This window comes from Myiozetetes cayanensis, unplaced genomic scaffold (assembly GCF_022539395.1).
Source record: "Myiozetetes cayanensis isolate MyiCay16 unplaced genomic scaffold, myiCay2020 scf15, whole genome shotgun sequence".
NCBI classification, from domain to species: domain Eukaryota; kingdom Metazoa; phylum Chordata; class Aves; order Passeriformes; family Tyrannidae; genus Myiozetetes; species Myiozetetes cayanensis.
In genome coordinates this window covers 6,434,891-6,460,725 of record NW_026087159.1, presented here as the reverse complement: position 1 = coordinate 6,460,725, position 25,835 = coordinate 6,434,891, and the positions used below count along the sequence as shown (strand labels likewise).

The window sequence follows — 25,835 nt, the reverse complement described above, 5'->3', positions numbered from 1 at the left end:
TACAGCCTTACCTTTGTATTGCCCTGAGACTCTGAGAACAGCGATGGTTTAACGGGAACATCCTGTGTCTCACCGGCACAGCAGTGTCACACTCAGGCAGGCTCACCCCACAGGGTGAGAGGCCCAGTACCTTGACTCAGGCATGTGTTTCTGTGGGGGAAAGCACAATGCATTTTTACTCCAGCAAGTTTTCCAGAGGTTTTGCGAAGTACTCAGGAGCACCTTTGCTTTGGCGCAGACACATGCACCCCAAAACACCCCCAGGGACCCCCGGTGTCCCTTGACACCCCAATATGATCACCAGGAGCTGTTCATCAGTGGGAGCCCTTCCAGGTATCCAGGTGCCACTGCACTGCAGGTCTGGGGGCAAAACTGAGGGCTGGAAGGGCTGTGGGGCAAGTGGGGACACAGAGGGGACACAGACACAAAGCCTTCTGCCAACTGCCAGGGGTGTAGAGGACATGCAGGAGCTGGAGCAGAAGCACTGCCATGGAGATTGGCTGAATTACAGTGTGAAGCATTAAAGCAGAAGCCACATCGATTACAGGCACAGGCTGTGTGCACGCAGTGGCTGCAGAGGGTGGAAGGCAGCAGTTCCCTTGGGAAGGCGCTGATAACATTTACGAGCAAATAATTTACATGAACCACGGAGCAAAGCAGAAATACCTCTGTGGAACCCAGCTGCAGCTGCGAAGAGATAAATGGTGCAGCAGCATCCTACCAGGGTCTCCTGCCTGGCTCAGGGATCCTCGTGGAGGCAGCTGCTGAGGGTGTCAAAGTGCCATCCCCTCGGGGCTGGATTTACACTTTCAGATCCAGGGGAAGGACAGTAGGAACAGTGGGGCAGATGACAGAACACATGGCTGCTAAACAGACTGGCAGAGCCACCCTGAAAAAGGCAAAACGAGGAGGAAATGGCAAAGGCATTTGCAGCAAACATCTTCCAGCTGATCTGAGCCTGGCCGGGACCCCATCAGAGCTGGCTTGCTGGGCAGCTGCTCCTCCAAGCCCATCCCCATGTACTTCAAGCTGGGGCTTTTTTTGTGTCTGTGCAGGCCTCCCTGCCCACAGACACCTGAGAGGCCTCCCAGGCCATTCACAGGGATCCTCTGTTGGCACCTGCTGCCATTTCACAAAAGTACTCAAGGCAGGGTCCAACCTGGGCTGGGCACATCAGTCCACTGTCTGCAGTAACAGCCCAGGGCACAAGCAAGAGGGGAGGAAGGGGCTGTTCCTCACACTACCCTGCACTCCGACATGACCCCTCCTAGGAAGGATTTTAATGGCTCATTGGGTGTTAGTCAAACATTTCTCCATTCTTTCTCATAATAAATAAATCAAAATTATCTGTTTATCCACCACTAAGTCCAGATTCAATAAAAACTGGCTTTGGACCACAGAGGCCCAACTGAATATGGAGCAAGCCTTGAAAAACAGAATTTTACCCCTGGTTCCCAGTGAAGCTTCAACAGCCAGAGTTAAATGGAGATTTTTTTTATTAAACTTGACCTTCCTGCACAAACAGGCTCCAGTGAGGAGGAAGATAAATGGGCCAGGTGCTGTTATATTTCCAAATAACACATGCTGTAAATACAGTACCATGAATAGTTTTGCTCAGATCCTTTAATCCATCTATTACAGTTTGCAGCAGCTCCTCCTGCAACTTCTGCAAATGGGCCTCAGGTAAAATCCTACATCCTTGGCCCAAGGAGGATGCTGTTTGGCCTTGAAACACAATTTAAAATCCCTTGCTAATGGGCTACCCTCAAATTTAGGTGCTACTGTGGGACTCCCACCCCCAAACCTTCATGTGGGGGAGGCTTCTGCTGAGCAGAGCCAGTGTCTCCAAGCAGCAAAGGCTCAGCTCTTCCCACAGCTTCAAGGAAAGCAACACTTGCAAGCCCCTGACCCCACTCTGCAAGGAAAATGAACCAGACCAAAGCAGGCAAAAAAAAAACTCATAAAAAAACATTCAGGAAGGATCCCATCCTTCCACAACACCCACTGCCTAGAAAAGTTTCAGTTCTACTTCTTTTTTTTTGTTTTAGAAACAATTCAGACATTTAACTGTGCCATCAGACGAGGCAGGAGTCATTTATAGAAGAAAGCTCTAAGTGGCCTTGACACACAAATGGAGTCAATTAACCTGCAAGGAGAAGTCAGGGGAACAGGCTGATGGAAAAGCAGCAGTTACATAATTTGTCCTGAGCTCGGTCTGTCTGTTCTCAAAGTCAGCAGCTTGTCCTATTGAGACTGAGGAGCAGCATCTGCCCAGCCTCCTCTGGCAGTGCCTATTTCCCTGAAAGCTCTGTACTGGACCCACATCCCCTGAAACACTAATTTTCAAACTCCTAATCCCTCCCCAAACTCCCAAGAGCCAGATTTTTTGACTCCTTTGGGAAAATGGCCAACGATCCCCCAGAACGCTGCGCTTCCCTCCTTTGTGCTGGCACCAGACCCCTCTCTGGCAGCACCATCTGGGCTCACCCGTCACCCTGGTTGTCCTGGGTGCTGGACCAACATTCAGATGTCACAGGAGGTCAGTTACTCACATCCTCAGGGCCTTCCTGACGTCGTCCTCTGCCACCCACGAGATGAGTGACGCTGCAGCCCAGCACAGCCACGCGCCCTGGCTTGGTGCCTCCAGCTTTAAGCTTCTATGGAGCAAGTGGTGATCTCAAGCCAACTCAAGGGTAGAAGCCCCCCCCTTTTATGCAATTCTATTGGCAAGAAGGTGGGAACCAAGTTGGCAGCGCCTCTGAGCAGTTTTCTTACCTCTGAATCTATGCAACATTACAGAAAAGGACAAACAAGCTTGTCAAGAAGCAATTCTCTCTTGCAGCAGTCTAGACCAAGCTCAGTTGTGGTTGCTCCAGACCACGGTGAGAGGCTCTCCCAGCCTGTGCCGGCTGGAGGCCTGAGCCTGGCCACGTGGCCCGGGATAAGCTGGGCACTTGGAAGAGAGCTGGGGAATCCAAGCTGCTGCCAAAGGGAGGTTACTGCTGTATTATTGCACTGGGACATTCAAAACGGTATCTGACACAAATGCTGAAAGACAAAAATTAATACACACACCACTGTGCTACAAAAGCTGCAGGCCTTTGAATGGTAGTCGACTTATTCTTCATGGTTATCTTGGAACGCACAGCTCTGATCTCTTCTCTAATCACATCACAGACAGGGGAAGAAAGGAAACATGGAAAAATACAAACCAACCAGACCACATCACATGTGTCTCCAAAGGTCTAAGGCACAAGAGAAACCAAAAGGCAGCATCTGGAAAGTTTTACTTTTTATTTTTCTAAAATACAAATGTCTGTCTTGTGTTAGTAACTTTAATATGATAGGCCGAATGCATCCGGTAAAAAGGAGGCACTGGCTACAGAATTCAAAATACTGAAGGTATTTTCTGGAAAGAAATTTATTCTGTTGATCTACACTTTAGATACAACATTGAATCAAATTCATTAGTTATTATTTTTACATCAGAATCTTTGAAGTTTGGGACTAATAAACTGGAACTTGAAAAGTTTTTAAAGTAAACTCCTATTAATGTGTAGATATGGATCCATAAAAAACATAACCAAGAATTTTATACACTTTATTAAAAGATCAAAAAATAAACAATAACAATATAGAAGTAACATACTAAAATGAGTAGCATTATGCACATTTCTAAAGCACGTACAAGCACTACAGCAATATAATGTGGCAAAAAGAAAAATAAATTCAAAGCGTACACCCTGTTGGTAGCAGTTGAGGGAATGAACTATCGTGTTATGGAACTGAAATACTGCATTAACATACGCCTGTCTGGATCCAACGATATTTTAATTTCTTACAATTCCACAGGGCTAAGTGTAATAATTTGTATATATTTTCTAAACTATACCATTAAATTGATATCTAATGTTTCCCTTACTTTGTTTTACCAGAAATGCCTATGAAAAGAAGAATGTGCTTCAAAGATCTACTTTACACAGTACAGTCTAAATGTTTTTATATATTTAAATTAAAAATTGACAATTTAGGAGAACATTCTCTCTTTGATTTTAGTGATTGCCTAAAATACAATTCTCTATTTATAAAAAAAAATAGTGATCTGTTGTCAGGTGATGTAATAAAGGGTGGGGAGTTGGTTCATTTTCATGATCTAAAATAAAAATATAATTAAAACAAAGCTAATCAGAAAGAAAAAAAAAATCCCATAATCCAATCTAAGAATGGTCTTATCATCCCCTCATCTGCTAGGATACAAAAGCCATGGCAACAAAATCATTTGGCTTCCACCACTATCAAATAGCATCTGTGTACAGTAATAAAGAACTGGAACCTTGTAATTCGGTGTCAGGTAATTCTCTCTGTTGTGTGTTTGGAAAAATAACTTCATTTTATTTAAGAGTTGTGTTATTTTTGCATGTTTAAATATCTCCTTTGAGAGGCAGATAGAGTTATTTTTGATGATAGAGGATGTCAGTAAAGATCACTAGCAAAGATTTTAGCAGTGTTATCATGATCATGCTCATACCCCAATGAAGTTTGACCGGCTATGATTCATTTCGCATAGTGCAAAATATTTTTCTCTCATAATCCTAGAAATGAGAAAGAGCTTGATTATAGAAACTGATTACAGCAAAGGGAAGCCTTAATAATGTGGGGGTAGAACTATTTGATTATTTTGTATTAAAATCTAGGTTATCACAACACCACAAAGAGAGGCAACATCCAATTTTTGTTTTAAAGACCCTGGGGCCTCATGATGACACGACTCTGACTCAACAAACCACCCACCGACACAACCCTCTGGTGAGGGTTGGCATCCCCAGGAGACAGGAACCTCCAAGGTACCAGGGGTGCTGGCTGAAGAGCAGGTCTTGCACTTGGCAGTGACAGCTCAGCCCTTAACCCTGGGGCGGGTGGGAAAGGGAGACAGTGACATCAGGTGCCACCACCCACCAGTTCTGTTCTGGAGGACTCAGTTCATCGCTTGAGTTAGGACCAGCCTCGTGGCAAAACCAGAGACTTTTCTGTAGCAAATCTGAGACCTGCATTTTGGAAAAAAAAAAAAAAAAAAAAAAATCCAACAAAAACCTAAACTTATTCCAATCAAAAATAAATGGGTCAACACAGGCGCTTCAGCTTCTTCAAAATCCCCCGGTACTGCAGAGCCCCGGCAGTACCAACACAAACAGGAGCATGAGGCTGCTCAGTGGACTGGGCTGGGCTGGGGGGCCACGGCTCTGCTCTCCTTTGGTGGCAGCTCAAAGGGGCTCGTTAACCCTGGCCTGCAGCACCCAGATGGCCACACTGCCATCAGCCTCCACCTCCCTGTCCCAACACCGCCCAGCAGCGCCATCGGCAGCACTGCCCTGTGCCTCTCAAAGGAACACCACGGCTGTTGTACAGCAGAAGGAACCGGTCCCAGACAATCCCAACCCATCCCTGTCCATCCACTGCTCACCAGCCCCTTCCATTTTGATACCTTGCGCCAAAAGGTTAAAAAAGAGAAATCGGTAAGTTGTGACATCTCAAATTCCTGCTGGGATTTAAAACACTCACCACAATGACAGTCACCTCCCACAGATAGACAGTTCCAGCTAGAAATAGGATTAGGTGCTAGGAAAAATGCATGTGTGCTGCCATGGACCCAGCGGTCCTAATAGGATTCACCGAGAACACAACCTATCAGAAACATGACCTGGGGTGTGTTTGAAAATGTAGGCTGATTAAAAAAAGTAATTTGAATCTTTGCTAGTGACCTTACTAATTAATTCCACACTGTTTCCCATTCTCTGTGCTGCAGGTTGGAGCTGACCTGTTATCAGTCTGCTGTATAATAAGCTATGGCAAACTACAAAGCTTTTACAACAGCAAAGCAACATCATGCTTTCAGATAAGTTTTATAGCAAAAAACTCCTCCTTTTCAAAGCCTTAGTAATACCTATCTCTTTTACAAACTTTTCCTGTATTATTACAGACTTTTTATATTCAAAATAAGTTCCAAGGATTTCTTTCGTGGACTATGTACATAAGTGCAAAAAAGGTGTGTCTCACACATTCGTACACTAACTGAATCAGTTTAACTGCAGCATATTTGTATCTTCAACACTGTTACGGGGTCATTCCACAATATTTTTTTTCTTATGTACAGTTTTTGCTAATATAAATTAGTATTAAAATAGTTATATGCGTAATTATTTAGCCCTGATCATAACGTAATCATGTGAGTGCTCAATTTCTGGAGAAAAGAAAATTGCAGGCAAAGCTACAGTACTGAAACGGATTAATTCTGAATTCTCACTGTGTGAATGAATGTGAAATGAAAGCAAGACCGGTCACTATGTCGTAAATACAGGCTGCCATGTTCCCGAAGTGAAAATACTGTGGAATAACCCTTGCCACACAACAATTTCTACAAGCTATAAAACCTGACTCTAAATCCATGTGTTGTAAACTTCTTGACTGAAAAAGTGACCTTAAAGACACAAATTCAGCGTTCACATGGGACTTTGGGATTTTAAAAATATTCAATCATATCTTTATCTGACAGTATCGAACTGTACCTTTAACAAGCTCATACTGTTACACATCACTTTTAATTTACATGTGAAAATTTCACAAATAATGTATACAAAGGTAGCCATGTTGTAGTTTTGTTGCCATAGCAACAACAACTTAATATAATTAGTTAACAATGAATCTATCATTGTAGGAGTTACATACAAAGTTAATTTTGTTCTTAAACTGTAAACTATACAAACTAGTTATGGACTGTATTCTATACCTTACCATGCTTCAGTGTTGGTTTAGAATATAACTAAATGGGCTGAATACACGTATTAAAAATTTTAAACTTTCTCTAACTCTCCTTCAAAATTAAATTCATTAGTTACTAAAGATATCAAAAAAAGCAATAATGAAAATCTTAAAAACTAATGGTAGAGAAATGAAAATATATGACATGAATTAATGCGTTGTAGCCTAGTAACAATGTGTTGTAGCTCTATTTACATTTGGATTAGGCTATCAACTATTTTTTTTTTTTTAAAGTTATTACAGTCTTTAACATACAGTATATACTCTAAGGCCTTCAACAGGCACATGGTAAAATCAGGTCAATATCAAACTAAATCCATTCAACAGGAATGGGAAATTAGATTTTCCTCATAAATTTCACCTTTTTCAATTTTCATGTCTGTGAAATGTACAAGGGATAAACAAAACGAGGACTCCAGTTTCTCAATCGTTGTGTACCCACGTGTCCTAGAGCTACTCTACCGCACCGGCCGCGGCCCGCGGGGCAGAGGGGACATCTCGACATCTCGCCGGCACACGCGTCTCCTCCTCCGGCCACTCGCGCCCACGACACACACCCATCTCCAGCGCCGCCTCCGCGGGGCTCCCGGCTCCGGCAGGATGTCCACCGGCACACCCGCCGGGAGGACCCACCACGGGAACCCGGAATACCCGCGGTCGGCGGCCAGCCCGGCCGTGCCGCCCTTCGGGAACACTCCGAGCGCGGTGCGGGACAGCGGGGAAGGATGGCAGGGAGGAAGAGCGCGTCAGAGTGCTCGGGAAGGGGGCCCGCGCGGGCTGGCCAAGGGAGGTAATGGTTTCTAGAACATTGCGATGCAAAAATACACAGTCAAAAATCATCAGCTAGAAATTTCCAACTAAAAAACACGGCTGATTGTGAAATCATGTTCCAAATTACTAAAAACACTGTATTTAACAAAAATAATCTTAATAGTTTTATGAATCCATTTTATTTTAAATCCCTCTTTTATTGTCTGCTTATGTTACAGTTTAGTAGTAGTACTTTATATTGAAACTACTAACAACCTTTTTTCGTGAAAATGATCAATCTCAGCTTTCATTTTCCCTCTGCATGACCCGTTTTATCCAAGTTTCAGCATTTCTTGCATATTGTTTGCATAAGGCTGAGAGAAATGGACAAAGAGAAATAACTTTGGATAAATAAAAAATATAGGTTCATGGAAAGTGGGAAGCTTATAAAAATGTCACTAAAATTATATCGATTTAAACAAACTTACATACATCTCTTGTCAAATAAAGGATGATATTCATGCTTTTATGACATTTGTTTAGAGTCACTAACTAGCTCTGTGACTTTGTAATAGTCTATTTAGGAAATTTATAGTCTGGCGACTGGTTTTTTTTCTTTTCTTTCTTGAACAAAGAAAATTAGAGCAAGTCATTGCACAACTAGTTTAAATAGTGCTACCTCAAAATGGCATTTTTGCCGAGATTGTTTTGAATTTGGTGAAGTTTAGTGCTTCAAGCTTTTCTTTCCTTAAACTCATTTACAAATTAACACTAAATTTGCCAGCAATATAAAAACTGTTGTGGCACCTAATATAACTACCCTGAACATCCCTCATTGGACCTCTTTAATAAAAAATAATCCTTAAACGCGCTTTTTTTCAGTGCTTTAAATGTGACATGAAAACAGCTGTATTCTAGGTTTACATTCTATGCACATCTATGCCAGATGTTTAAGTCGATAAATAAAACAGGAGGTTACATCAAAGTGTCAAGATATACAAAAATCCATTTAGCACTGAAAAAAATTTCAACCTCCTTGAACTCATAAAGCCATACAAGCTTGAATGCATCCTTTCTGGCTTAAGAAGATCAGCTCTGTTCTTTGTTGAGGCACTGGCACAGGTTGTGCAAAACCCATTTTTGATACACAAATAATTTCAAACAGGAAGTACTCAAATCCACTTTTTCCACTAACAATGTTATGGTTTTGGGAAACAGAAACTCAGTGGTGAAAAGAACAGGTATGTGGTCGCCAATACAAATGAGAGTCACTGATTTCAGGCTGCTTGTGAGCGCAGATGACTGGGGAACATCCACGGACACAAGCGACTGTCAAAACACTGGGTCCAAAAGCAGGTCTTGGGGAATGTTCCCCCCCCTCCCCTTAGGGTTTGGTTCAAAGTCTGATGAAGTGAACAGAGAGATTCCTTCTGGCTCAAGGCCTTTTTGAGCTGGGCTCTCAAAGGTTCATGCTATGAATGAGTCTCCACGGACAGACAGTCAGAGCCTGTCTGGGGCACACAGGTTGTGCCCTAAATGGCCCTCCATCACTTGTCGCCCGTGGAGATACATATCTAGCAAACTACCTGAACTCACACTGGAGGAGATGGGGCAAGGAAAATCTTTAACCAGGACAAAGAATTTGAAAAAGAGAAAAAAATGTGGTTGACAGAATTTGGCACTCTACAGGATCACTGTGAGCTCAGGGTGGGCGGCCCTCCAAACACTGGGAGTTGGCCTCTTGCTTGGTTTCAATGACAATTCTCTTTCTCCTTGCAAGGAGTTTGTGGATTTACAGCAGCAAATCCATCTCTTCCATAATGCCAATGATACTGTAGAGCTACGACAGGGACAAATTTGGTGGTATCCTCAACCAAAATGCATTCTGCAGCCAGATTGTTCAGCAACGCAGCATAACGACAGGCTGGGCTGTCCAGGGTGCATGGGCTGAAATGGTTTAATTCGTGCGTATTAATAGGAGGTATTGAGAACTAGCCCTTGTTGTGCAGCAAACATTGCTCTTGATCAAGTAGAAGGTGCCAAAATACATCCACTGACCTACAGGAGCTCCATTAAGACAAATGTTTATCTATGGCAGAAAGCTTATGCCAAGCTTTTTCCTGCTTTGTTACTGCTGTGTTTGCTTTAAAGGGCCAGAGATCACGGGGGGGAAAAAATATCACCCACTTATGGAAAATGGTAATTAAATAAATGCTGCATGCTGACAAAATCTGAGGAAGAGACACATGAGATTTCAGGCCGAAATGTTTCAGCACGCTTGGTGGAGACCAGCCCCGGGGCTCAGTACTGCCCAGCGTGGGCTGAGCTGAGGCTCTGGGCCCTCTCCAGCTAATGGGCGGCATCTGCTCCTCTCCAATGCAATGAGGTTTTGCCCAACTGAAGCTGTCTCACATCACCACCTTTTTTCTGTTGTTTGTTTTGACTGCACCATGAGAACAGCGAGAGAGATTGTGCGCCGTGTTCAGCTGAGAATGCACTTCAATGGACAACAGAGCTGCAGAAATCCCTTGATGCTTTCCCCTGTCTGAGCAAATTGTTCCTGTCCCCTTACTGAGCCTGGGGTTTTGTTTTTTTCTTTTTTCCCCCCAAGTTTCCAGAATCAGCTCATTGTACTGAAAGGAATACCCTGAGCTGGACTAAAATGACAGCTGTCCTTCCATATCACTTGTACTAAAAATTTGGAGACTATCTGAAGGCAAATTTTAAATGATAAAAGGAACATTTAACACAAGCAACTTTAGCTGACATTAACAGCAAAATCCAGCAAAGGGCAGAACATTCCTGTGTCGTGTTTTTCAAGCACATAATTCCTGTTTCCCACAATAACATTTTTAGTAAAAAACAAACAAAACCCCATAAAACCTACAGTATATGAAAACTTAAGACATAACAATAATGAAAAATGGTATTGAGTATACTTGATAATGATGTACACTTTAAAACAAATCAATAGACTATGATGTAAACAAAACAGTAAGATAACACTTTAAAAACAAGACAAACATTTATCCATCGATAGTATACAGTAAACCAACAGTCCGCTGTGCAGATGCACTTATCAGGATGGTAGTCATAAAATGATTAAGTGTGTTAAAGTAATGTGTTATAAAAGTCTATTATAATTTCCTACTTGTATATCTCATATAACAGAGCGCTGTTTGTTAATTGTTTCTATAGTGCTTTTTTTTTTTCTTTTTTTTTTTTTTTGACATTCCCATTGATCAGTTTTTGGTTAACATGTAGGCTGCAACAGGCTTACTGTAGAGGTGGTAGAGAACGATAGAGGGAGGAGGGGATATATACAGAAAGGCCATGCGCAGCTTCCCACCAAGAAGTCCTGGTGCTCCATAATTTTACTGTTCGGAATTTCAACATGGTCTGCTGCAGGGAAAAGAAAAAACAACAACAAAGAAAGAATAAGAAGTCAATACATATATATTTTAAGTGCCATTCTAAGAAGAAACATTTACATCCTCACTGCAATGCCCAAGAGGTTGTCATTAGCATGCTGCAGAGAGAAAACATTTTAATGCATTAATTTTCTGAGGTGGGGTTAAATTGCTAATAACACACTTGGCATCCTCTTAAATCTGCAGTTAGGGCTTTCCCTTTCCCATGCACTTTACAACACCAACAAGACAAACAGTGAAGGAGGGAGGTGGGCAAATAATAGTCTGATTTTTGGACAGGATGCCGGGTACAGAGTAACTAAAGAGAGGGCTGAAGGAATCCCTGATCCCTGTTAGCTCTTGTTTCCTTCAGACAGTCACATTAACTCTGATCCTAAGGAGCCATGAGTCAAAGGCAAACTGAGCCCGGGAACAAAACACAGACAGAAACCCCGTGCTCAGGGGACCCCCTTCTGGGAGCAAATGGTCCCTCTTGGGATGCACTTGTGAAAATACTTCCCTGAAAGAACCAACACTTGGCTGCTGCAGAGCTACACTAGCCAGCCTGGACGAAACAATCTGTCCTCAAGAAACTGGCCACTTCTACTTTATGCACAGACACAGGTGGTAACAATGCTGCTGGGAATGGGATCAAAACATGCTGCTGACAATGGTCACTGGTGGGTCTGTGAGCACTGGGGATATTGGGGACTATAGCCCATTTCTACAGCCTCCAACGGTGGTTTATGTCCCACAGCTGTGAGGTGATAAGAGGACAAGTACTTCTGGCAGAGCCGTGACTCACACACCTGCTTACACTGCCCTTGTGAGGAACAGGGTCCTTGTCCGACCCAGACCCATGATGTCCAGCAGCCTGATTCAAAAGAAATCCCATAAAATTCAGTATGTTAACCCTACTTATTCAAGCAAAGGTTTTTCACAATCCTTAACAGCATGGCTGATAGCTTGTTTGTCAGACTGTGCCATGCTCCATACTGACTAAACAAATATAACCCAAGGATGTTCCTTGCCTAGTCTGAAATCTCTATTGACAGTGTGAGTTTAAGCACACACACACATGATAGTGAAAAGAATTCAGGAAAAAGAAAAAAAAAGAAGTTTCCTGAAATAAATGCTGAAAAATGCTGAAAGCAATCTTGAAGAGTTTAAAAATTAGGCTCTTCCAATGCAAATGATCTTCTTATCAGGTGGAATAAACTGTTTTACGTGTGTTACGGAAATGGGTCCACATATCAGGTGTCACGTCTGTCTATCTGTTGTTTGGAAGAGCCCTACACTGTACAATGAACATTTTCACTAAGGGGATAGCTTGGTGTCACCCCTACATGAGCAGGGATCCATGGGCACAATTAGCAAGTCAGGTACACGCGGTACTTAATTAAGGTCAGCAGAGATAAGGCTACCACTGAGAAAAGTAACTTCTGTTGATTGCTAATAGATATCATTACAGAATTGCTAACCAAATTAATTTCCAGCATTTAAGTACTTGCCTGTAGTATGTGACCTAAGGACAAAACGGGTTGCATATCTGTGTATATTAAATGGTCTGCTTTGAGAAAATCTGGTGACCTCTTGTTGAATTGGCTGAACTGCTTTTTGCTCTCTTGGGGTAAAAAAACACAGTGATGAACAGAAACTCTCAAAGGATTTTATCTCATGCGCATCAGCTAAAACTCACAAAGAAAAGCAATGGAAAGATGACACTGCTGCTATGGCTGTGAAATAAGGTCAAAGGACAAACCACTCTATCGTTCTCACTCAGAGGAAACTAGCAGCTTAGGGAAGCCCAGGATCTGCAGGTAGGATGAAGACTGTTGCTTGTGACATCCATCCTGGTCTTAAACCCACCATGTGCCTCACTGCAGCTGAACAGCAGAGCTCTGCTCAGGCCGAGCCAGCCTTGCAGATGCACAGCAACTGCTGCTGACCCAATCCTGCTTACCCCAGGAAAGGAAATGTCACTACAAGTAAGAGAAGTTACACCTTTTCAGCTGACTCATTACCAGAGCAGGCTTTGCCACCAACACTGCAAATCCCTGAGGCATCTGCAGGCAGCTGGGAGCTGTGAAGAGCAAGAGCAACCTGTAAACACAGCCGTTGGACTCGGGGTATACACCGAGGGAGGCTGTGAACACCACAAAACAGGTATTTCAGACACAAGGAAACACTGCTCATTATAAACATGGGGCTGGTCCGTATCGGCGCTGCAGCTGTTGAATTCCTGTTGAGTCAGCAGTGTGAAGACATCGGGGTGCCATGGGCTCAGTCCCTCTGCCTGAGCCAGCCCCACTTTGGGGTATGCAGTGCCCGTGTACAAAGCAATCCACCATAAAGAGAAATACCAAAAAGGAACTTACTGTTCTATCGGGAACTTCTACATCTGTGAAACAAACATGCTGCTACTCAGTTCATCTACTGATAACTGGGATATCTACAGCAAAAAAAACAAAGAACACAACACATTAAAACATTGCCTTGAGATTAGGCTGTTCATTCTCTCTTCAGTATCAAGTTAGCAAGTACATCAGTGTCTTACAAAACAGGATTCATTCCCAAAAAGTCTTTATTTTGCTACACATTTAAGTACAACATAGCTGCACCACTTCTGATACCCCGTGAAGTACATGGTGATTGTACTGAGATTTTTGACTCCGTAGACTACAAGTAAGACAGAAATGCCCTTAAACTATCTGGCTGAAACAGGACTCATACAGCCACAGAGCAACACTTCACAGGAATTTCTACTTTCTTCTCATGACCAATACAAGTCTGAGTAAGACCTGCTCTACCTGAAAATAACAACAAAGCATGGAAAAAGACTGGCAATTCCTACTCTAAGCAGAAATGCACTGCCTAGGACTTATACAGGTAAAACTCAAACTGAAATCCTCGTGACCACATGCTAGCAAAAGACTAGAGGATGCCCCTGGAGATATTACTGGCATTCGGCGTGGGTGAGAGCCTCCCACAGAGCAAAGTGACACCCCGATTCCTTGGCAATAGCTCTAAACCTGAGAGCATAACAAATAAAAATGCTAGAGTAAGTACTGGGGAAAAATAAACAAAAGTGTTTGAAATGCCTCTGGTCTAACTGGGAAAAAGTTGTGGCACATCGAATTGTCAGGAAGCATCACTAGGACAAGCTGTGTATAAACAGTTCAGGACTGGTGCGGAAGCAGCCATCACACTCAGTATCTTCAGAGGAAAGTTTTGGAGAGAATTATGGCTTGGCAGACATGCATGGAATCCTGTACACTTATGGCAGTGCTACGACAGCACGTACTGCACATCCAGAGTCATTTCTGTAGGGATGGGTGACATGCTACTGGTGTAAAAAAACTTTAGACTTCACAACCTCATCCCCAATTTTTTTGTTTTGGTTGTTTGGGGATTTTTTGGTAGTTATTAGAATCCAATTTTGTAGTGGGGGGAGGTCACTTTGTGTTTCCACTTCTACTTTCCAGCCAGGAGAGGACATGCCAAAATACCACAGGGAAGGATGTTCGGGGTGGTATTTCTGCTTGAGACTGAAAGCAGAAGTGCTGCAGGTCTCGCGACAGTTACGCTCGGGAGTTTTACAGCCCATGTTCTGAGGGCCTGGGGGGAGGTTATGCTTTCGGAGAAGAGCCTGCACCCCTGCCAATCGCCCATCCCTACGCTCCGGCTGGGCTTGCTGCCCATCCCACACACGGCAGGACCGGCTCTTGACCGATCCCCAGACACACACACACGCACACGCTGCCTCTGCACACCCGAGCCTGCGCCGAGCGGGTCGGGACGATGCTCGACCCCGCACGGGATCCAGCCCTCGCCCGGTCCTCGAGATCTGAACACGTGAAAGAAAGCCATTGAAAGGGCCAAACCTGATTGGCGGTAGCTGTTGCAGCGAAGGGGACGCTGGTGGCAGGAGTTGTTGCTGCAGACACAGTGGTGGGCGTAGCACCGTGCATCATGGGCACTTTCGGAAGGGAACCATGGAAGCGACATACGGGAGGGTGGAGCGTATATATATTTTGTTTGTTTGTTTGTTTTTATGTAACCATGGCAACATGTGGTGGATTTGGGGGCGTGGCAGGAATCACAGCAACAAGCCATGTGACATCGTCATGAAGGACACATCGGGGCGCAGCATGCAATCACAGTGCAAAGCAAGACAGCGTTGGGAAAAAAAATAAACAAGAGAGAAGGGGAAAAGCCAATTACAATTATAATTAAGGAAAAAACCAAAACATTCTCAACACTTAGTACATTTATAAGCAGAACAATGATGTATTAGACTCCGAGGGCCAAATTTCCAAAGGGGGGAGAGGATGGGTGTGCTAGCAAAAGCCCACGTCAGCTCGCACCCGTGGGGAGTTAGACACAGCCAGTGCACGTTCCTTTGGGTGGGGACATTTTGGCAAGCGCACCCTCCCGCCCGCCTGGGAAAGCTTGTCCCCTTCCCTCCCCACCCCATCCCCGCCAGCAACCAGAGGTACATGATGCACTTTGCAGCGGCTGCCGCAGCCCTTTCACCAGGTTTTCTCGTCTCTCTCTAGCGGGGACGTGTTTCGGCACAGGACAGAGCTGGAGGCACGGCAAACGAGTGGCTGGCAGCCCGAGCTCTCTCTGTACATATTTCAGCATGCTCCCTTTCCACCCTAATTCCAGAGGATTTGGCAAAACTCCCTTCTTGCGGGGTCGGGGGGTGGGGGATGGAGAGGGGAAGGGACCGAGAGGGAAGAATACACAAATGCATCTGAACAGCTACAGTTTGCAGGAAGAGCATCCAAAAGGACAACACGGCAGCAGGGAGCTCGGCAACCTCCTGAAGCTGCGCGTCCCGCGGAGCACAATACTGGAGGGGGATGCTCTGGTGCACACACGGGCATCCCCCAAACCCTGGGGGATTTTGCTGGGCCGAGGCACCCGCAGGAAGGCCCAGCCATCCTCACAAACATGCGGGGGGGAAGCAGACTCGCCTTCCCCTCCACCCCAGCAGGCATGTCCAGCCCCAGCAGGGAAGGAGCGTGTGCCTGTGGGCTGGGCACACTCTGGCTGTGAGATGTTAGAGCGTGTGGGTTGGGGTTTCCTACAGACAGAGGTGTGTTTGAAGGACTCAGCTCCCCATCATGCAAGCAGTGTGTCCTCCCTGTGCTAACAGGAACGGGGAGGTTCAAGAGCAGAGTGCTTAGTCAGTCATGCCAAAGCTTTCAGACCTGCTCTTGGAAGGCCTTGCACCCTTCCCTCCTGCTCCCACCTCTCTCCCTCTGGCTGAAGCGGGCACACACCTGGATGCTGGGAGTCTTGTATAACCTTGGCTGGAGGATGAAAGCTCAGCTTTCACCTGCCCTGTTGTGCCCAGCAGCTGTAGACAGAGGGGAAAGTCCTCAAAGGCCTGCACAGGTTTCAGTAAGACCCAGATGCTGAGCCTGAACACAGTGGTTCCTGCAGCACTAAGTAGCACATTCTCAGCCCTGTCACCTCATTGCATCCCACGTGCACATACAGTGGTGCCTCCCTACCATCCCCTGTGCCTGCACACCTGACACTACCCTACAGAGATGACTCTTCAGCCAGTCCATGGTCCAAGCCCTGCTTCTCTCACTGTACAAGCAGTGCCCTGCTCCAACAGAGGGGCTGACCCCAGATGTGCTCCTCCTTAGCACCTTTGTTAAATCAGTCTTCTAAAATGTCCCCAAAAGGACAACCAAAAATCCAAACTCTAATCTGCCTGATGCAAAAAAAAAAAAAACCACCAAAAACCAAACCAACAGGATCCTCCCATTGCTATTTCCTTTTGTTAGATGACTTAAATGGGTTGTAAAGACATTTTAAGTGACAAATTTTTGTCTCTGTAGCAAAACTAAATAGGAGTGGGAACACATCACCTTGGATTCTCTTATTATAATTCACATAAACACTGCACTGCACAGAAATTAAAGGAATACAACCATTTAAGCCTCAAAGAAGACAGCAGATAGACAGTCACACCACTCAGCCACCCAGGTTCTCACTGATGCATACTAACTTGCAGTCTCTTTCAGATTAGGAAAAGTTGAGAAGTTTGTGTAGAAAAACCTACCAACGCTTGCAGTGGGTGTCATGCACAGAACTGACCCTGCACACCATGCATTGAAGCGTGGAAAGATGAACAAAAGGGATATTTCATTAGTGAAGCTTCAGTGTTAGATATCACTTTTAACTAAAAAGCAGGTATTCTCTTTGCAGCATTCAGTATTTAAGCACATGCAAACAGATTCTGCATATTGGTACATAAATAGTTTAAACTCAGTTTTAAGAGATCACAGCAAACCAAATTAATTCTTTAATTCTTGGGTAGTAGGGAATATACTTCTTCTCCCATCTTGGTATCAAACAATATGATTGATCCCAGAAATCAGGGTTGTTTGGGTTTTTTTGGTGTTGGGTATACTGACTTCTTTCTGATCATGTCAGCAGAAAACAAACTGCCCTTAGAGGAATGTCATACTTGTGTTAAAACTGACTTTCCAAAAGCAATTTACTCCTGCAAGCAGGGACTGGGATTAAAAGTCTCTAGCTTAAGCTGAAAGAGGCATATTTTTTCTGGACTTGAAACAATTGTAGTCATGATGCCATTTTCAGCAGACACCCCGAATTCTCCCCACATGGCAACCCACCATGCTGATCTCTCAATAACTGAACAGGAGATAGTAAGAAAAGCAACAGCTCGTTTCCCCTCCCCACAGTGAAAGCTGTGACGTGCCACCCCTCTGCTTCGCCTTCTAGAGCGCTGCAAAGGCTGAGCCCAGACCTGCAGCCTGATGCGTAACGTAAATTCAGAGACCGGGTCTCTGACTGGAAATCTGCTGCTCTGCCCAGCGTTAATGACCTCAAGTGAGAGCAGGTGCCTGCAAGCAGACCTGTTACGCATCAGCCCTGCGCGTAATTTCATTGCCATGACACAGGGCACCCCAGCACCGCGAGCGCTGGGCAAAGCTGATTTATGGCGCTCGCATCGGAAATGCACGTCCTTATGTCAACTTTGGCAACTGCGACCTCGAGGAAGAGGAGCGTGCAGCCAGCTGGGGGCCTTGGCATTCTCAAAGGTGTCAGTGTTTCCTGAGGTACTCTGCCTGCCACCCAACAGAGCTGTGGTAAGGTCAGCTCAGCCCATCCCCTTCAACAGCACCTTGCAGAGCACAAGGTGGGAGGCTACTACTCAAGTCCCTTCCTCCATCTTTTCATATGAGAATCTACTTCCCTGGAAGAACAACTTGGCAGCTGCTGAGTTCTGAGTGTCTCCAAGCCTTCTCAAAACAGAAAGGCCACATGAGCACAGGGTTTAGGTCCCCAGTCCACCTGAGAGTTTGGTCTCAGGATAGGACTGTCTCTAAAGCTTTTCCCCTGACCCTAAGGAACAGCAGGGCCAAGGTCCAGGTCCACTGTGTGTTCACCTCCAGGGGTCAGCCCAGAGAACCACTTTATATATTTTTGTAAATATCATCTGGCAAGTAAATGCAGCATTAAACACTAAAAACATTGGGCATTAATTTTCTCATGATGCTCTGAATGATAATAATTATACTACAACACGAGCTCTCAGTTCTGGAATGTTCCTAATTCAGCCACTTACAATGCTTACTACTCTAAGCAGGTTTTGGTTTTCATTTGGTTGCAGTGAGCAGATGTTAATTGGCCAGTCAGCAGTCAGTCACATCTGCCACGTTAATATTTCCAGTCCTATACGAATTACTGAACTGCATCTTTCAATTTTACTCTGAGACCTTAAAGGTACAATAAAAGCTGGGAGTTAAATTGCTTTTAAAAAGCTTAGGGTATCGTACTGGTCAAAAGACAAGCAAGAGGGAAATATATGCCTTTAAAGAGGATTATGTAATTTGTATTTACTAAAGACGAACCGTTCCCTCTATAAACATCACAGCTGCTGGAATATGTAGGTCACTGAGACAGAAGCTCATGAAGATACCTGCAGCTTCAAGAGAGCAGGCACAGAGGTCCATAAGACATTTTAATGAGTGCATAAGAGCGCTACACAAGAGTTAAAGAATTAATTTGGGATTAACCAGTTGAACCATAAGGAAGAGAAACAAAGTATGAATTCAGAAAAACATGCAGACATTTTCCTTAGTTTGACTGCTTAAAAAAACCCCAAACCACACAAAAAATGCTAAGAAGGGATTTTTACAAGTGAAAAGCTCTGAATTGTAGTAGGTGAAGGGAAAAAAAAAGGTCAAACAGATGTTAATTTTTCATCCATCTTTAACATGAAACTACACACCAATACTCTTTTGCTAAGGACTCTTACAAATCTGCTCATTAGCTGAACACTGAGGTCATAAAATAAACAACCATGATGGTGGGGAAAGTAAGGAGACGCTTACCTGTGGGGATGAATGTAGGCTGTTGCAACTGCATGTTGGCTAGAGCCTGTTGGTAGTGGAAAACGCTTGGGTTAAAGACTGTGGTGGCACCATTGTTTTTTTCAAGTGCTGGCCTCTTTGGTAAAGGTTGAAGTGCACCAGGCGGCAGGGCCTGTGGATAAGGGATCATTAAAGACAACTGGAGTAAATAAAGGGGCCCAGATGTAGGTCAAGCATGCAATAAATAATAGGGGGTCTTGGCTGCAAATCACCTGCAACTGTGATCAACTTAGCGAGACAGGGAAGAGAAGAGCAGCTAAGTCAAAGTACAAGTAGTAGGTGAAACAACAGCTTTACTAGATAAGCAGTTAGTAAATGCACCAGGAGAAGGGGGAGAGTCCAGAAGGAGGAGGGATGCTAATGAGCTTTTCAGCAGGACTGACTTGGGCACAGAGGTAAAAAAAAGCACAAGGAGAAGGAAGGGGAGAGCTGATCACCTGGGCAGGATGCTACAAAGAGCAGTTGCAGGCAACAAGCATTAAGAAACCCAAAACAAACAGGTAAGAAAAATATAGTAGATGACTATTTTTAAACAGTAAGATTAGCATAAGCAACAAATGCCATGGAAAAAAGGGGAAGTTTGCCTCTAGTTCAACACCTGCCTACATGTATGTGTGCATATGTGGAAATGTACACGCTGAGTGCAGCCAATCCAAGTGTCCAGGTGGTAAAGCAGTAGCTGTTGTCAATTACACACATAACATTACATTTACTGTAAAATGCTTTTCCACTTGTTAGTAGAGAGGCTGAGCAACATGGTCAAGACCAGGCCTGATTCTCCACTGCTCACACTAACAGCACAGCCACCACCAGCACATTTGAAACTGCCCTCACTTTCTAGAAGGTGGCCTCCATCAGTCAAATACTGCTCACTCATTACTAACAGTGGAAAAAGCCATTGACAAATCCCCTCTTTTTGTTCTATCACACCACCAAGCTTCTTCCAGCCTGTTAAACCTGTTTCATGATCAGACTTGGTAAAAAGCATTAACCCAACTCAGGAACTTTTCTCAGTGAGTTACTCATCATTCACCCAAGCATGTCTCAACAGCAAAGTAGTATGTCAGGTTCTTAGGAGACAGGAATGTTTCTAATGATTTACAGCTTTTCATTGTACCCAAGTAGAAACCACATTTTTTTCTCCACATTGTGATAGAAAAGGGTCCTTTTTAATTATGCCCCGCAGTCCTTTAGCACGTTACGCTCCCATTGACGTCAATGAGATTTATGCACGTGGAAGTCATGCAGAATCAGGTCATTTCTGACTAGTTGTTAGTCTGTATCATGTAGCAAAGCAATGGCTGAAAAACAGGGTTATCACTCCTACTTTTTTTTTTAATAGGTGACAGTGAATGGTAGGCAATGGAGGAGGTTTGGCTAATGAAGGGTTAAAGCTACAAACAAACAGTACTCAGAAGAAAGGACACACGTAAAGATATTTTAAAGCATCATGAAGATCAAGACACAACAGAATGTAAGTGAAAGCTTGCAACAGTTTGTCGCCATCTAGAAACAGGTTTCACTTTAAATTTAATTTGCTATAGGAGACTGCTCATCTGAGAAATGTTAAGTAAGATATTTCCAGGCAAAACATTACTCCATCCTATCCCTATTCATATGGTGGCTTTTGGGTGGTTTTAATATTAAAAAAGAAAATTAGAAGAAATTGCATTTGCAAAACTGCCCTCAGACATGCACACATCCTCTGCTAGTGCTAGCAGGCATCCACTGGCAGCATTAGGATTTAATCTTTCCTGATTTCTTCTGGCTGGTACCAGAAGATAACAGTCAAAGATGGGACAATATTCTCAGACACAGACACCAAAATCTTTTACTTAAGGTCCACATTTTAGGATGAGGTCTTTGAGGTAAAGATCTAAGAGTTTTCATTTCTAGGTAAGCTCTCATTGGTATCTATGTTAAATCTGACTGTATCCATACCTTGTCTATTTAATGATAGCTACATGAATGTTCCTCCAGGCACAGGAGACATCTGCAGCTTGCAGAGACTGGAGTAGCTTCATGTACATCAGAGAGGTTTTACAGATTAACACTGACTGAAGAACTTGCTGCTTGAATTCATGCTCCTTACAGTGCCTGATTGCTAAACAATTATTTTCAGACACTTCCAAAATCTGCCTCAGAAAAAGAATTTACTAATTATAGCAAAGCAACTGTGCCAGGCACTTAATGGACTTTTGACTCACTGCTTCTTGGCCAAAGGCTGTCACCACCCCAAAAAACACATTATCCCACAATGGCAGTGCCAAAGGCAGAACAGCTGAAGGCTTTGAGACCTTGCAGTGATGCCTTGGCTCTTTACGGGACAATTCCTGAGCCCAGCACTACAGTCAGGAGCACACAGACACCACCAGGCCATAGGAATGTCAAGGCACAACAGACTCTCCCATTGTCTCTACAGCATCACTCTTCCTCCTACCCTGCTATAGCCCTTGGGAGAAAAGAGCTATGGCAGTCCCACCACTGCTCCCTGATCAGCAGCCATGTAGAGAAACCCAAATAAATAAATGCAACATCTCCAGAGTAACTTATTCTGACTTTCTTTTCTGCCTGTGTGTTTGTGTGCACATGTGGGTACACAACCTGTGCAACATGATCCAGCCATTGCTGGTTAAAGGGCTAATTCAGTTCAGTATCCATGTGATAGCCCTGCACTGATTCCAATGAACAATTTCCACTACAAAAATGCTAAGCAGCCTCCCATTTTTGGGCTGGGAAAGCCACATTCCTGCTGCAACAAGCATCTGAACAAAGAGGCTTGTGCCACTTCTCTGCATGGTATGGAAAGCAATCCTTCAGCAAGACAGAGATAAAAACACACTGCATGCCAAAGTCAAAATTTCCCATGTGCTGGTTAACAAACCTCTCTTTCTTTTTCTGCAAGACAAGAAATGGATTAAATCTTTGCAACAAACAATATAATGGCACCTGCAAGTTCCCCTGGTACCATTATCTCCTGAGAGCAGATCACATCTTCAGCCCTCTACACTCAGCAAAGAGGGGCTGGGTCTGCTGCTTCAGCCCCAGGTGTGACAAACACAGGCTGATCTGAGAGAGCAGAGGTAGACCCCCTGTTCCCTGGCAAGCAGCAGAAGCAATGTGAGCTGTTTCCTCTGAAGATTATACATGCTCTTATCACCACTGTGACTCCTCCTCTGGTAAAGTCTTTGAGAAGGGTTCAGAGGAGGCGACATATTCCAACACCGTGGTTGCAAGCCTTCCGATGCGTCAGAGCAGGAAGGCTATTACAACTGACTTATCTCGTGGGGTTTTGTTCAGTGGGGGAGTAAAGGGCTCTCCCATTCTCTGCCAGACCATGTCTCCTCAGAGAGATGTCTCTTGGAGAGGGCAGCAAGGCACTGTGCAGGTCCTGCCTGCACTGGCTTTGGGAGGAGTGGGAAGTGAGAGGCTGCGATGCCATTTACAGTGTCATTCCACCACTGCTGGCAGAAGCTGGTCCCTAGCAAGGCTTCCTACTGCTGCTGCCTAAAACTCTGATAAGGGAGTCTCTTGACTACTTAAACCCAAAAGCAAGTCTTCAGAGAAGATGGGGGAGCAGATCAGCCTCTGCTTCCCAGCTCTGGAAATGAGAAGCAACACCAGCTTAATGGTTTCTGTGTCCACTTTTCTCTTTTCCCGCTGTAGCTGAGCAACAGCAGCTGCTTTTTTTAGATGTATTGAATCCCATGTTATTTGGGAAAATGGGAAGGAGTTGTCTTCTATAGAGCCAGGACTGGCAGCAGACTGAGAATGGCTTTTGCCTCACTCTGAGCATCACAAAACCAAATAAAACATATTATTTGAGACTCAGAAAATAATTGAAGGTAGCTTAAATGAAGACAGCTTGCAGGCAGAAGTTCAGGGAGCAGATCCTGTGCCTGAGACTGAAGCAAAAGGCACCCAGAGTGAGCTCCCTTTGCTGACACTGTCCCACTGGGATATGAGGGGAGGAACTAGACAGTTCCTCTGAACATGGCACACAGGTCCTGCACTGAACCTGCTTCAGTTCCCAGCACAGACCTCCAAGGATGCTGCTTAGCCCTCTCCCCCCTAAATCTCAGTTGTGCCCATTGCATAGGAACACCCTTGTGCAGGGCAGTACCAGCATGGCACTGCCAGGCAAGGCTGCCATGTTGGGAATACCACAAAAAGTTGCCGGCTCTGTCCCATACCACCCAGTCCTCTGGCATTTACAGCCCACAGCAGACCTAATGAGTTAAATTCTCACTGAAACCTTGCACCTCGTGACTCCAAAGCTGCCAATGTCTGAAAAAAAAAAACACTTCAAAAGCCAGAGCTGCCTGCCCCCAAGATTACTTCCTCCAAAACACATCCAAGCTTCAGGAGGCAAAGCTCAAACATTAGTGGATGGTGTGTGGGGCATAGGATTGGCATGTCTGAACGCACACTGCAACATTTCTGGTTGGGATGGGCAGTCTCCCTGGGCACTAACACCACTGATCAAGAGCAGAAAGCTTTCATGCAGACTAAGATGGTTACGTGCAAAGCAAGAAGGTGAAAGGTCCAAGTACCAGGTCAAAGGTTGCCTCGAGCGGTCGCTTCAGTGATCTGACAGCTGGCTGAGTCTTAATTAGCAGGCAGCGAGCACATGATGGCAATGGGCCAGGGAGGGGGGTCAAGCACAGTAACAAAAACAGCAAGCAGAGGTGTGTCAAGAGAGAGCAACAATTTGAGGAGGCGAAGAGAAAAAAAAATAAAAAAAGTGAATGCATTATACAATATATTAAAAAGACGAGGCATGCACAACGTGGGGTGGCTGGGTAATTACCTGGCCTAGCGGCTACTCAGCTATTTTGCCTCGGTAAGTTTTAAAAGTAAAGAAATGTCATCACAGGACATGTGCTTTAGGGCTTTGTCGCGGCGGCTGGCACAGCGGGTCAGGAGCGCTCGGGGATCAGCACCTGCAGGGGGACTTGCACTGGGCTGCAGCCCCAGTGCCGCAGCTACAGCCATGCAGGGGCCAGCAGAGCGCCCGTGGAGAGGGAAGGACCACCGGACACGGAGGGAGCTTCAAGCACGTGCTTAAGTGCCATCCTGAACTGGGGAGCAAGCCTGGCCCAGTTCATCCAGCGCTGCACTGACTTCAGCCAAGCAGGAGTGAGTAAAGCTACTACTTGTGCATGTCAAGTAACTGCAGGATTGGGCCCCTCAGAATTTCTGAATTTAGATTTGAAGTCATTCCAAATCTGCTTTTAGAAGGTACACCCATTGTCTGTCATCTGTATTTTGGTCCGAGAAAATGGGGCACCACTCTTCCCATTATTAAAGTCTTACACCTCAACAGGTACAGTAAATGCATCAAACCTTGAAAAGTCGATGAATAATGCAGGCTGTTTTGGTAGTGGGGTGATGCAACAAGCCATCAATAAATATTTTAAAGGTTCTAGTTAACAGCATACAAATAAGGTTAATTACATTTTTAAGAGAAGCCAGCAGCATGAATAAAACATGCACTGGCTTTGGTTAAATAGCAATGTCCTAGATAATTAGTGAAAAAATAAAGATTCAATTGTAAAAAACACTAGAGTTTCATTTCAGAAGGTTATTTTTCAACAGACCTGGGTTCTTATTTCAACAATAATAAAAACAATCAGAAAACTAATAAATAAATTCTGCAGGACAAATAAATACTGCAGTATAAATTGGTTCTTCAAATTATATTCCAGGTAATAGTGATGCTACAAGGAGGGCACTTGTTTAATTTCTAGAGTTGCCCTGGTTTTGCATTATGCTTCACCACGAATGAAAAGCAAATTCCTTCATTATCTTAAAAAAGGTACTTAGAAAAATTTTGGTAGCCTCAATTCTAAATCAAAGAGGAGACAAGCCTTTTTAATATTAATTTAAAAAAAATTTAAAAAATCACAGAACAGATGAGGTTGGAAGGGACCTCTGAGATCAGCTAGACCAAAATCCTGCTCAAAGTAGGGTCAATTAGAACAGATTGCTCAGGACTCCATCCAGGCAGGTTTCTCCAACAATGGAGATGTTGTAGTGTTTGATCTTTCTTTGGTAAAGAATTTTTTTCTTATGTTTAAATGAAATGTCCTGAATTTCAGTTTGTGCCATTGTCCTATTCACTGGACATCACAGAGAAGAGTCTGCCTCCACCTTCTTTACGTCCTGCATCAGGAATTTATACACATGGTTAAGAACACCTGGACCTCCTCTTCCCTCCCCAGCTCCCTCATCTCTGGAATAAACAGGTGCCATTAAACCAAATTAAAAAAATGGCACACTTCAGCTTAGAGTTTCATCTGGCAAGTCTTCCTTGACTCGTTTTCAGAAGTGTAGATATAGACACAATTCAAATTAAAGTGCAGTGGGACTACTTCTAATAGGTCCAAAGCGTCAAACAGGTCAGGAAGTCACCCTTGGTTTGTGTCTTGCA

At 44.3% G+C, this 25,835-nt stretch overlaps 1 protein-coding gene across 7 annotated transcripts in view; it reads right to left on the bottom strand.

Annotated features, from left to right (window-relative positions):
- Positions 1–3,587: 3,587 nt before the first annotated feature.
- Positions 3,588–25,835, bottom strand: part of MBNL3 (muscleblind like splicing regulator 3) — a 94,169-nt gene continuing 71,921 nt past the window's right edge. For 4 of the 7 annotated variants that reach the window (XM_050310868.1, XM_050310866.1, XM_050310865.1 and 1 more), the window contains exons 6-10: positions 19,364–19,514; positions 17,062–17,097; positions 14,861–14,955; positions 13,355–13,428; positions 3,588–10,968 (exon numbers count right to left, since the gene is read on the bottom strand). In XM_050310868.1, the coding sequence (XP_050166825.1) occupies positions 13,372–13,428; positions 14,861–14,955; positions 17,062–17,097; positions 19,364–19,514 (339 nt within the window). In that variant the 3' untranslated portion in view covers positions 3,588–10,968; positions 13,355–13,371. The remainder of the gene's footprint in view (positions 10,969–13,354; positions 13,429–14,860; positions 14,956–17,061; positions 17,098–19,363; positions 19,515–25,835) is intronic. The other 3 variants (XR_007628344.1, XM_050310869.1, XR_007628345.1) reach the window with 3 other exon arrangements.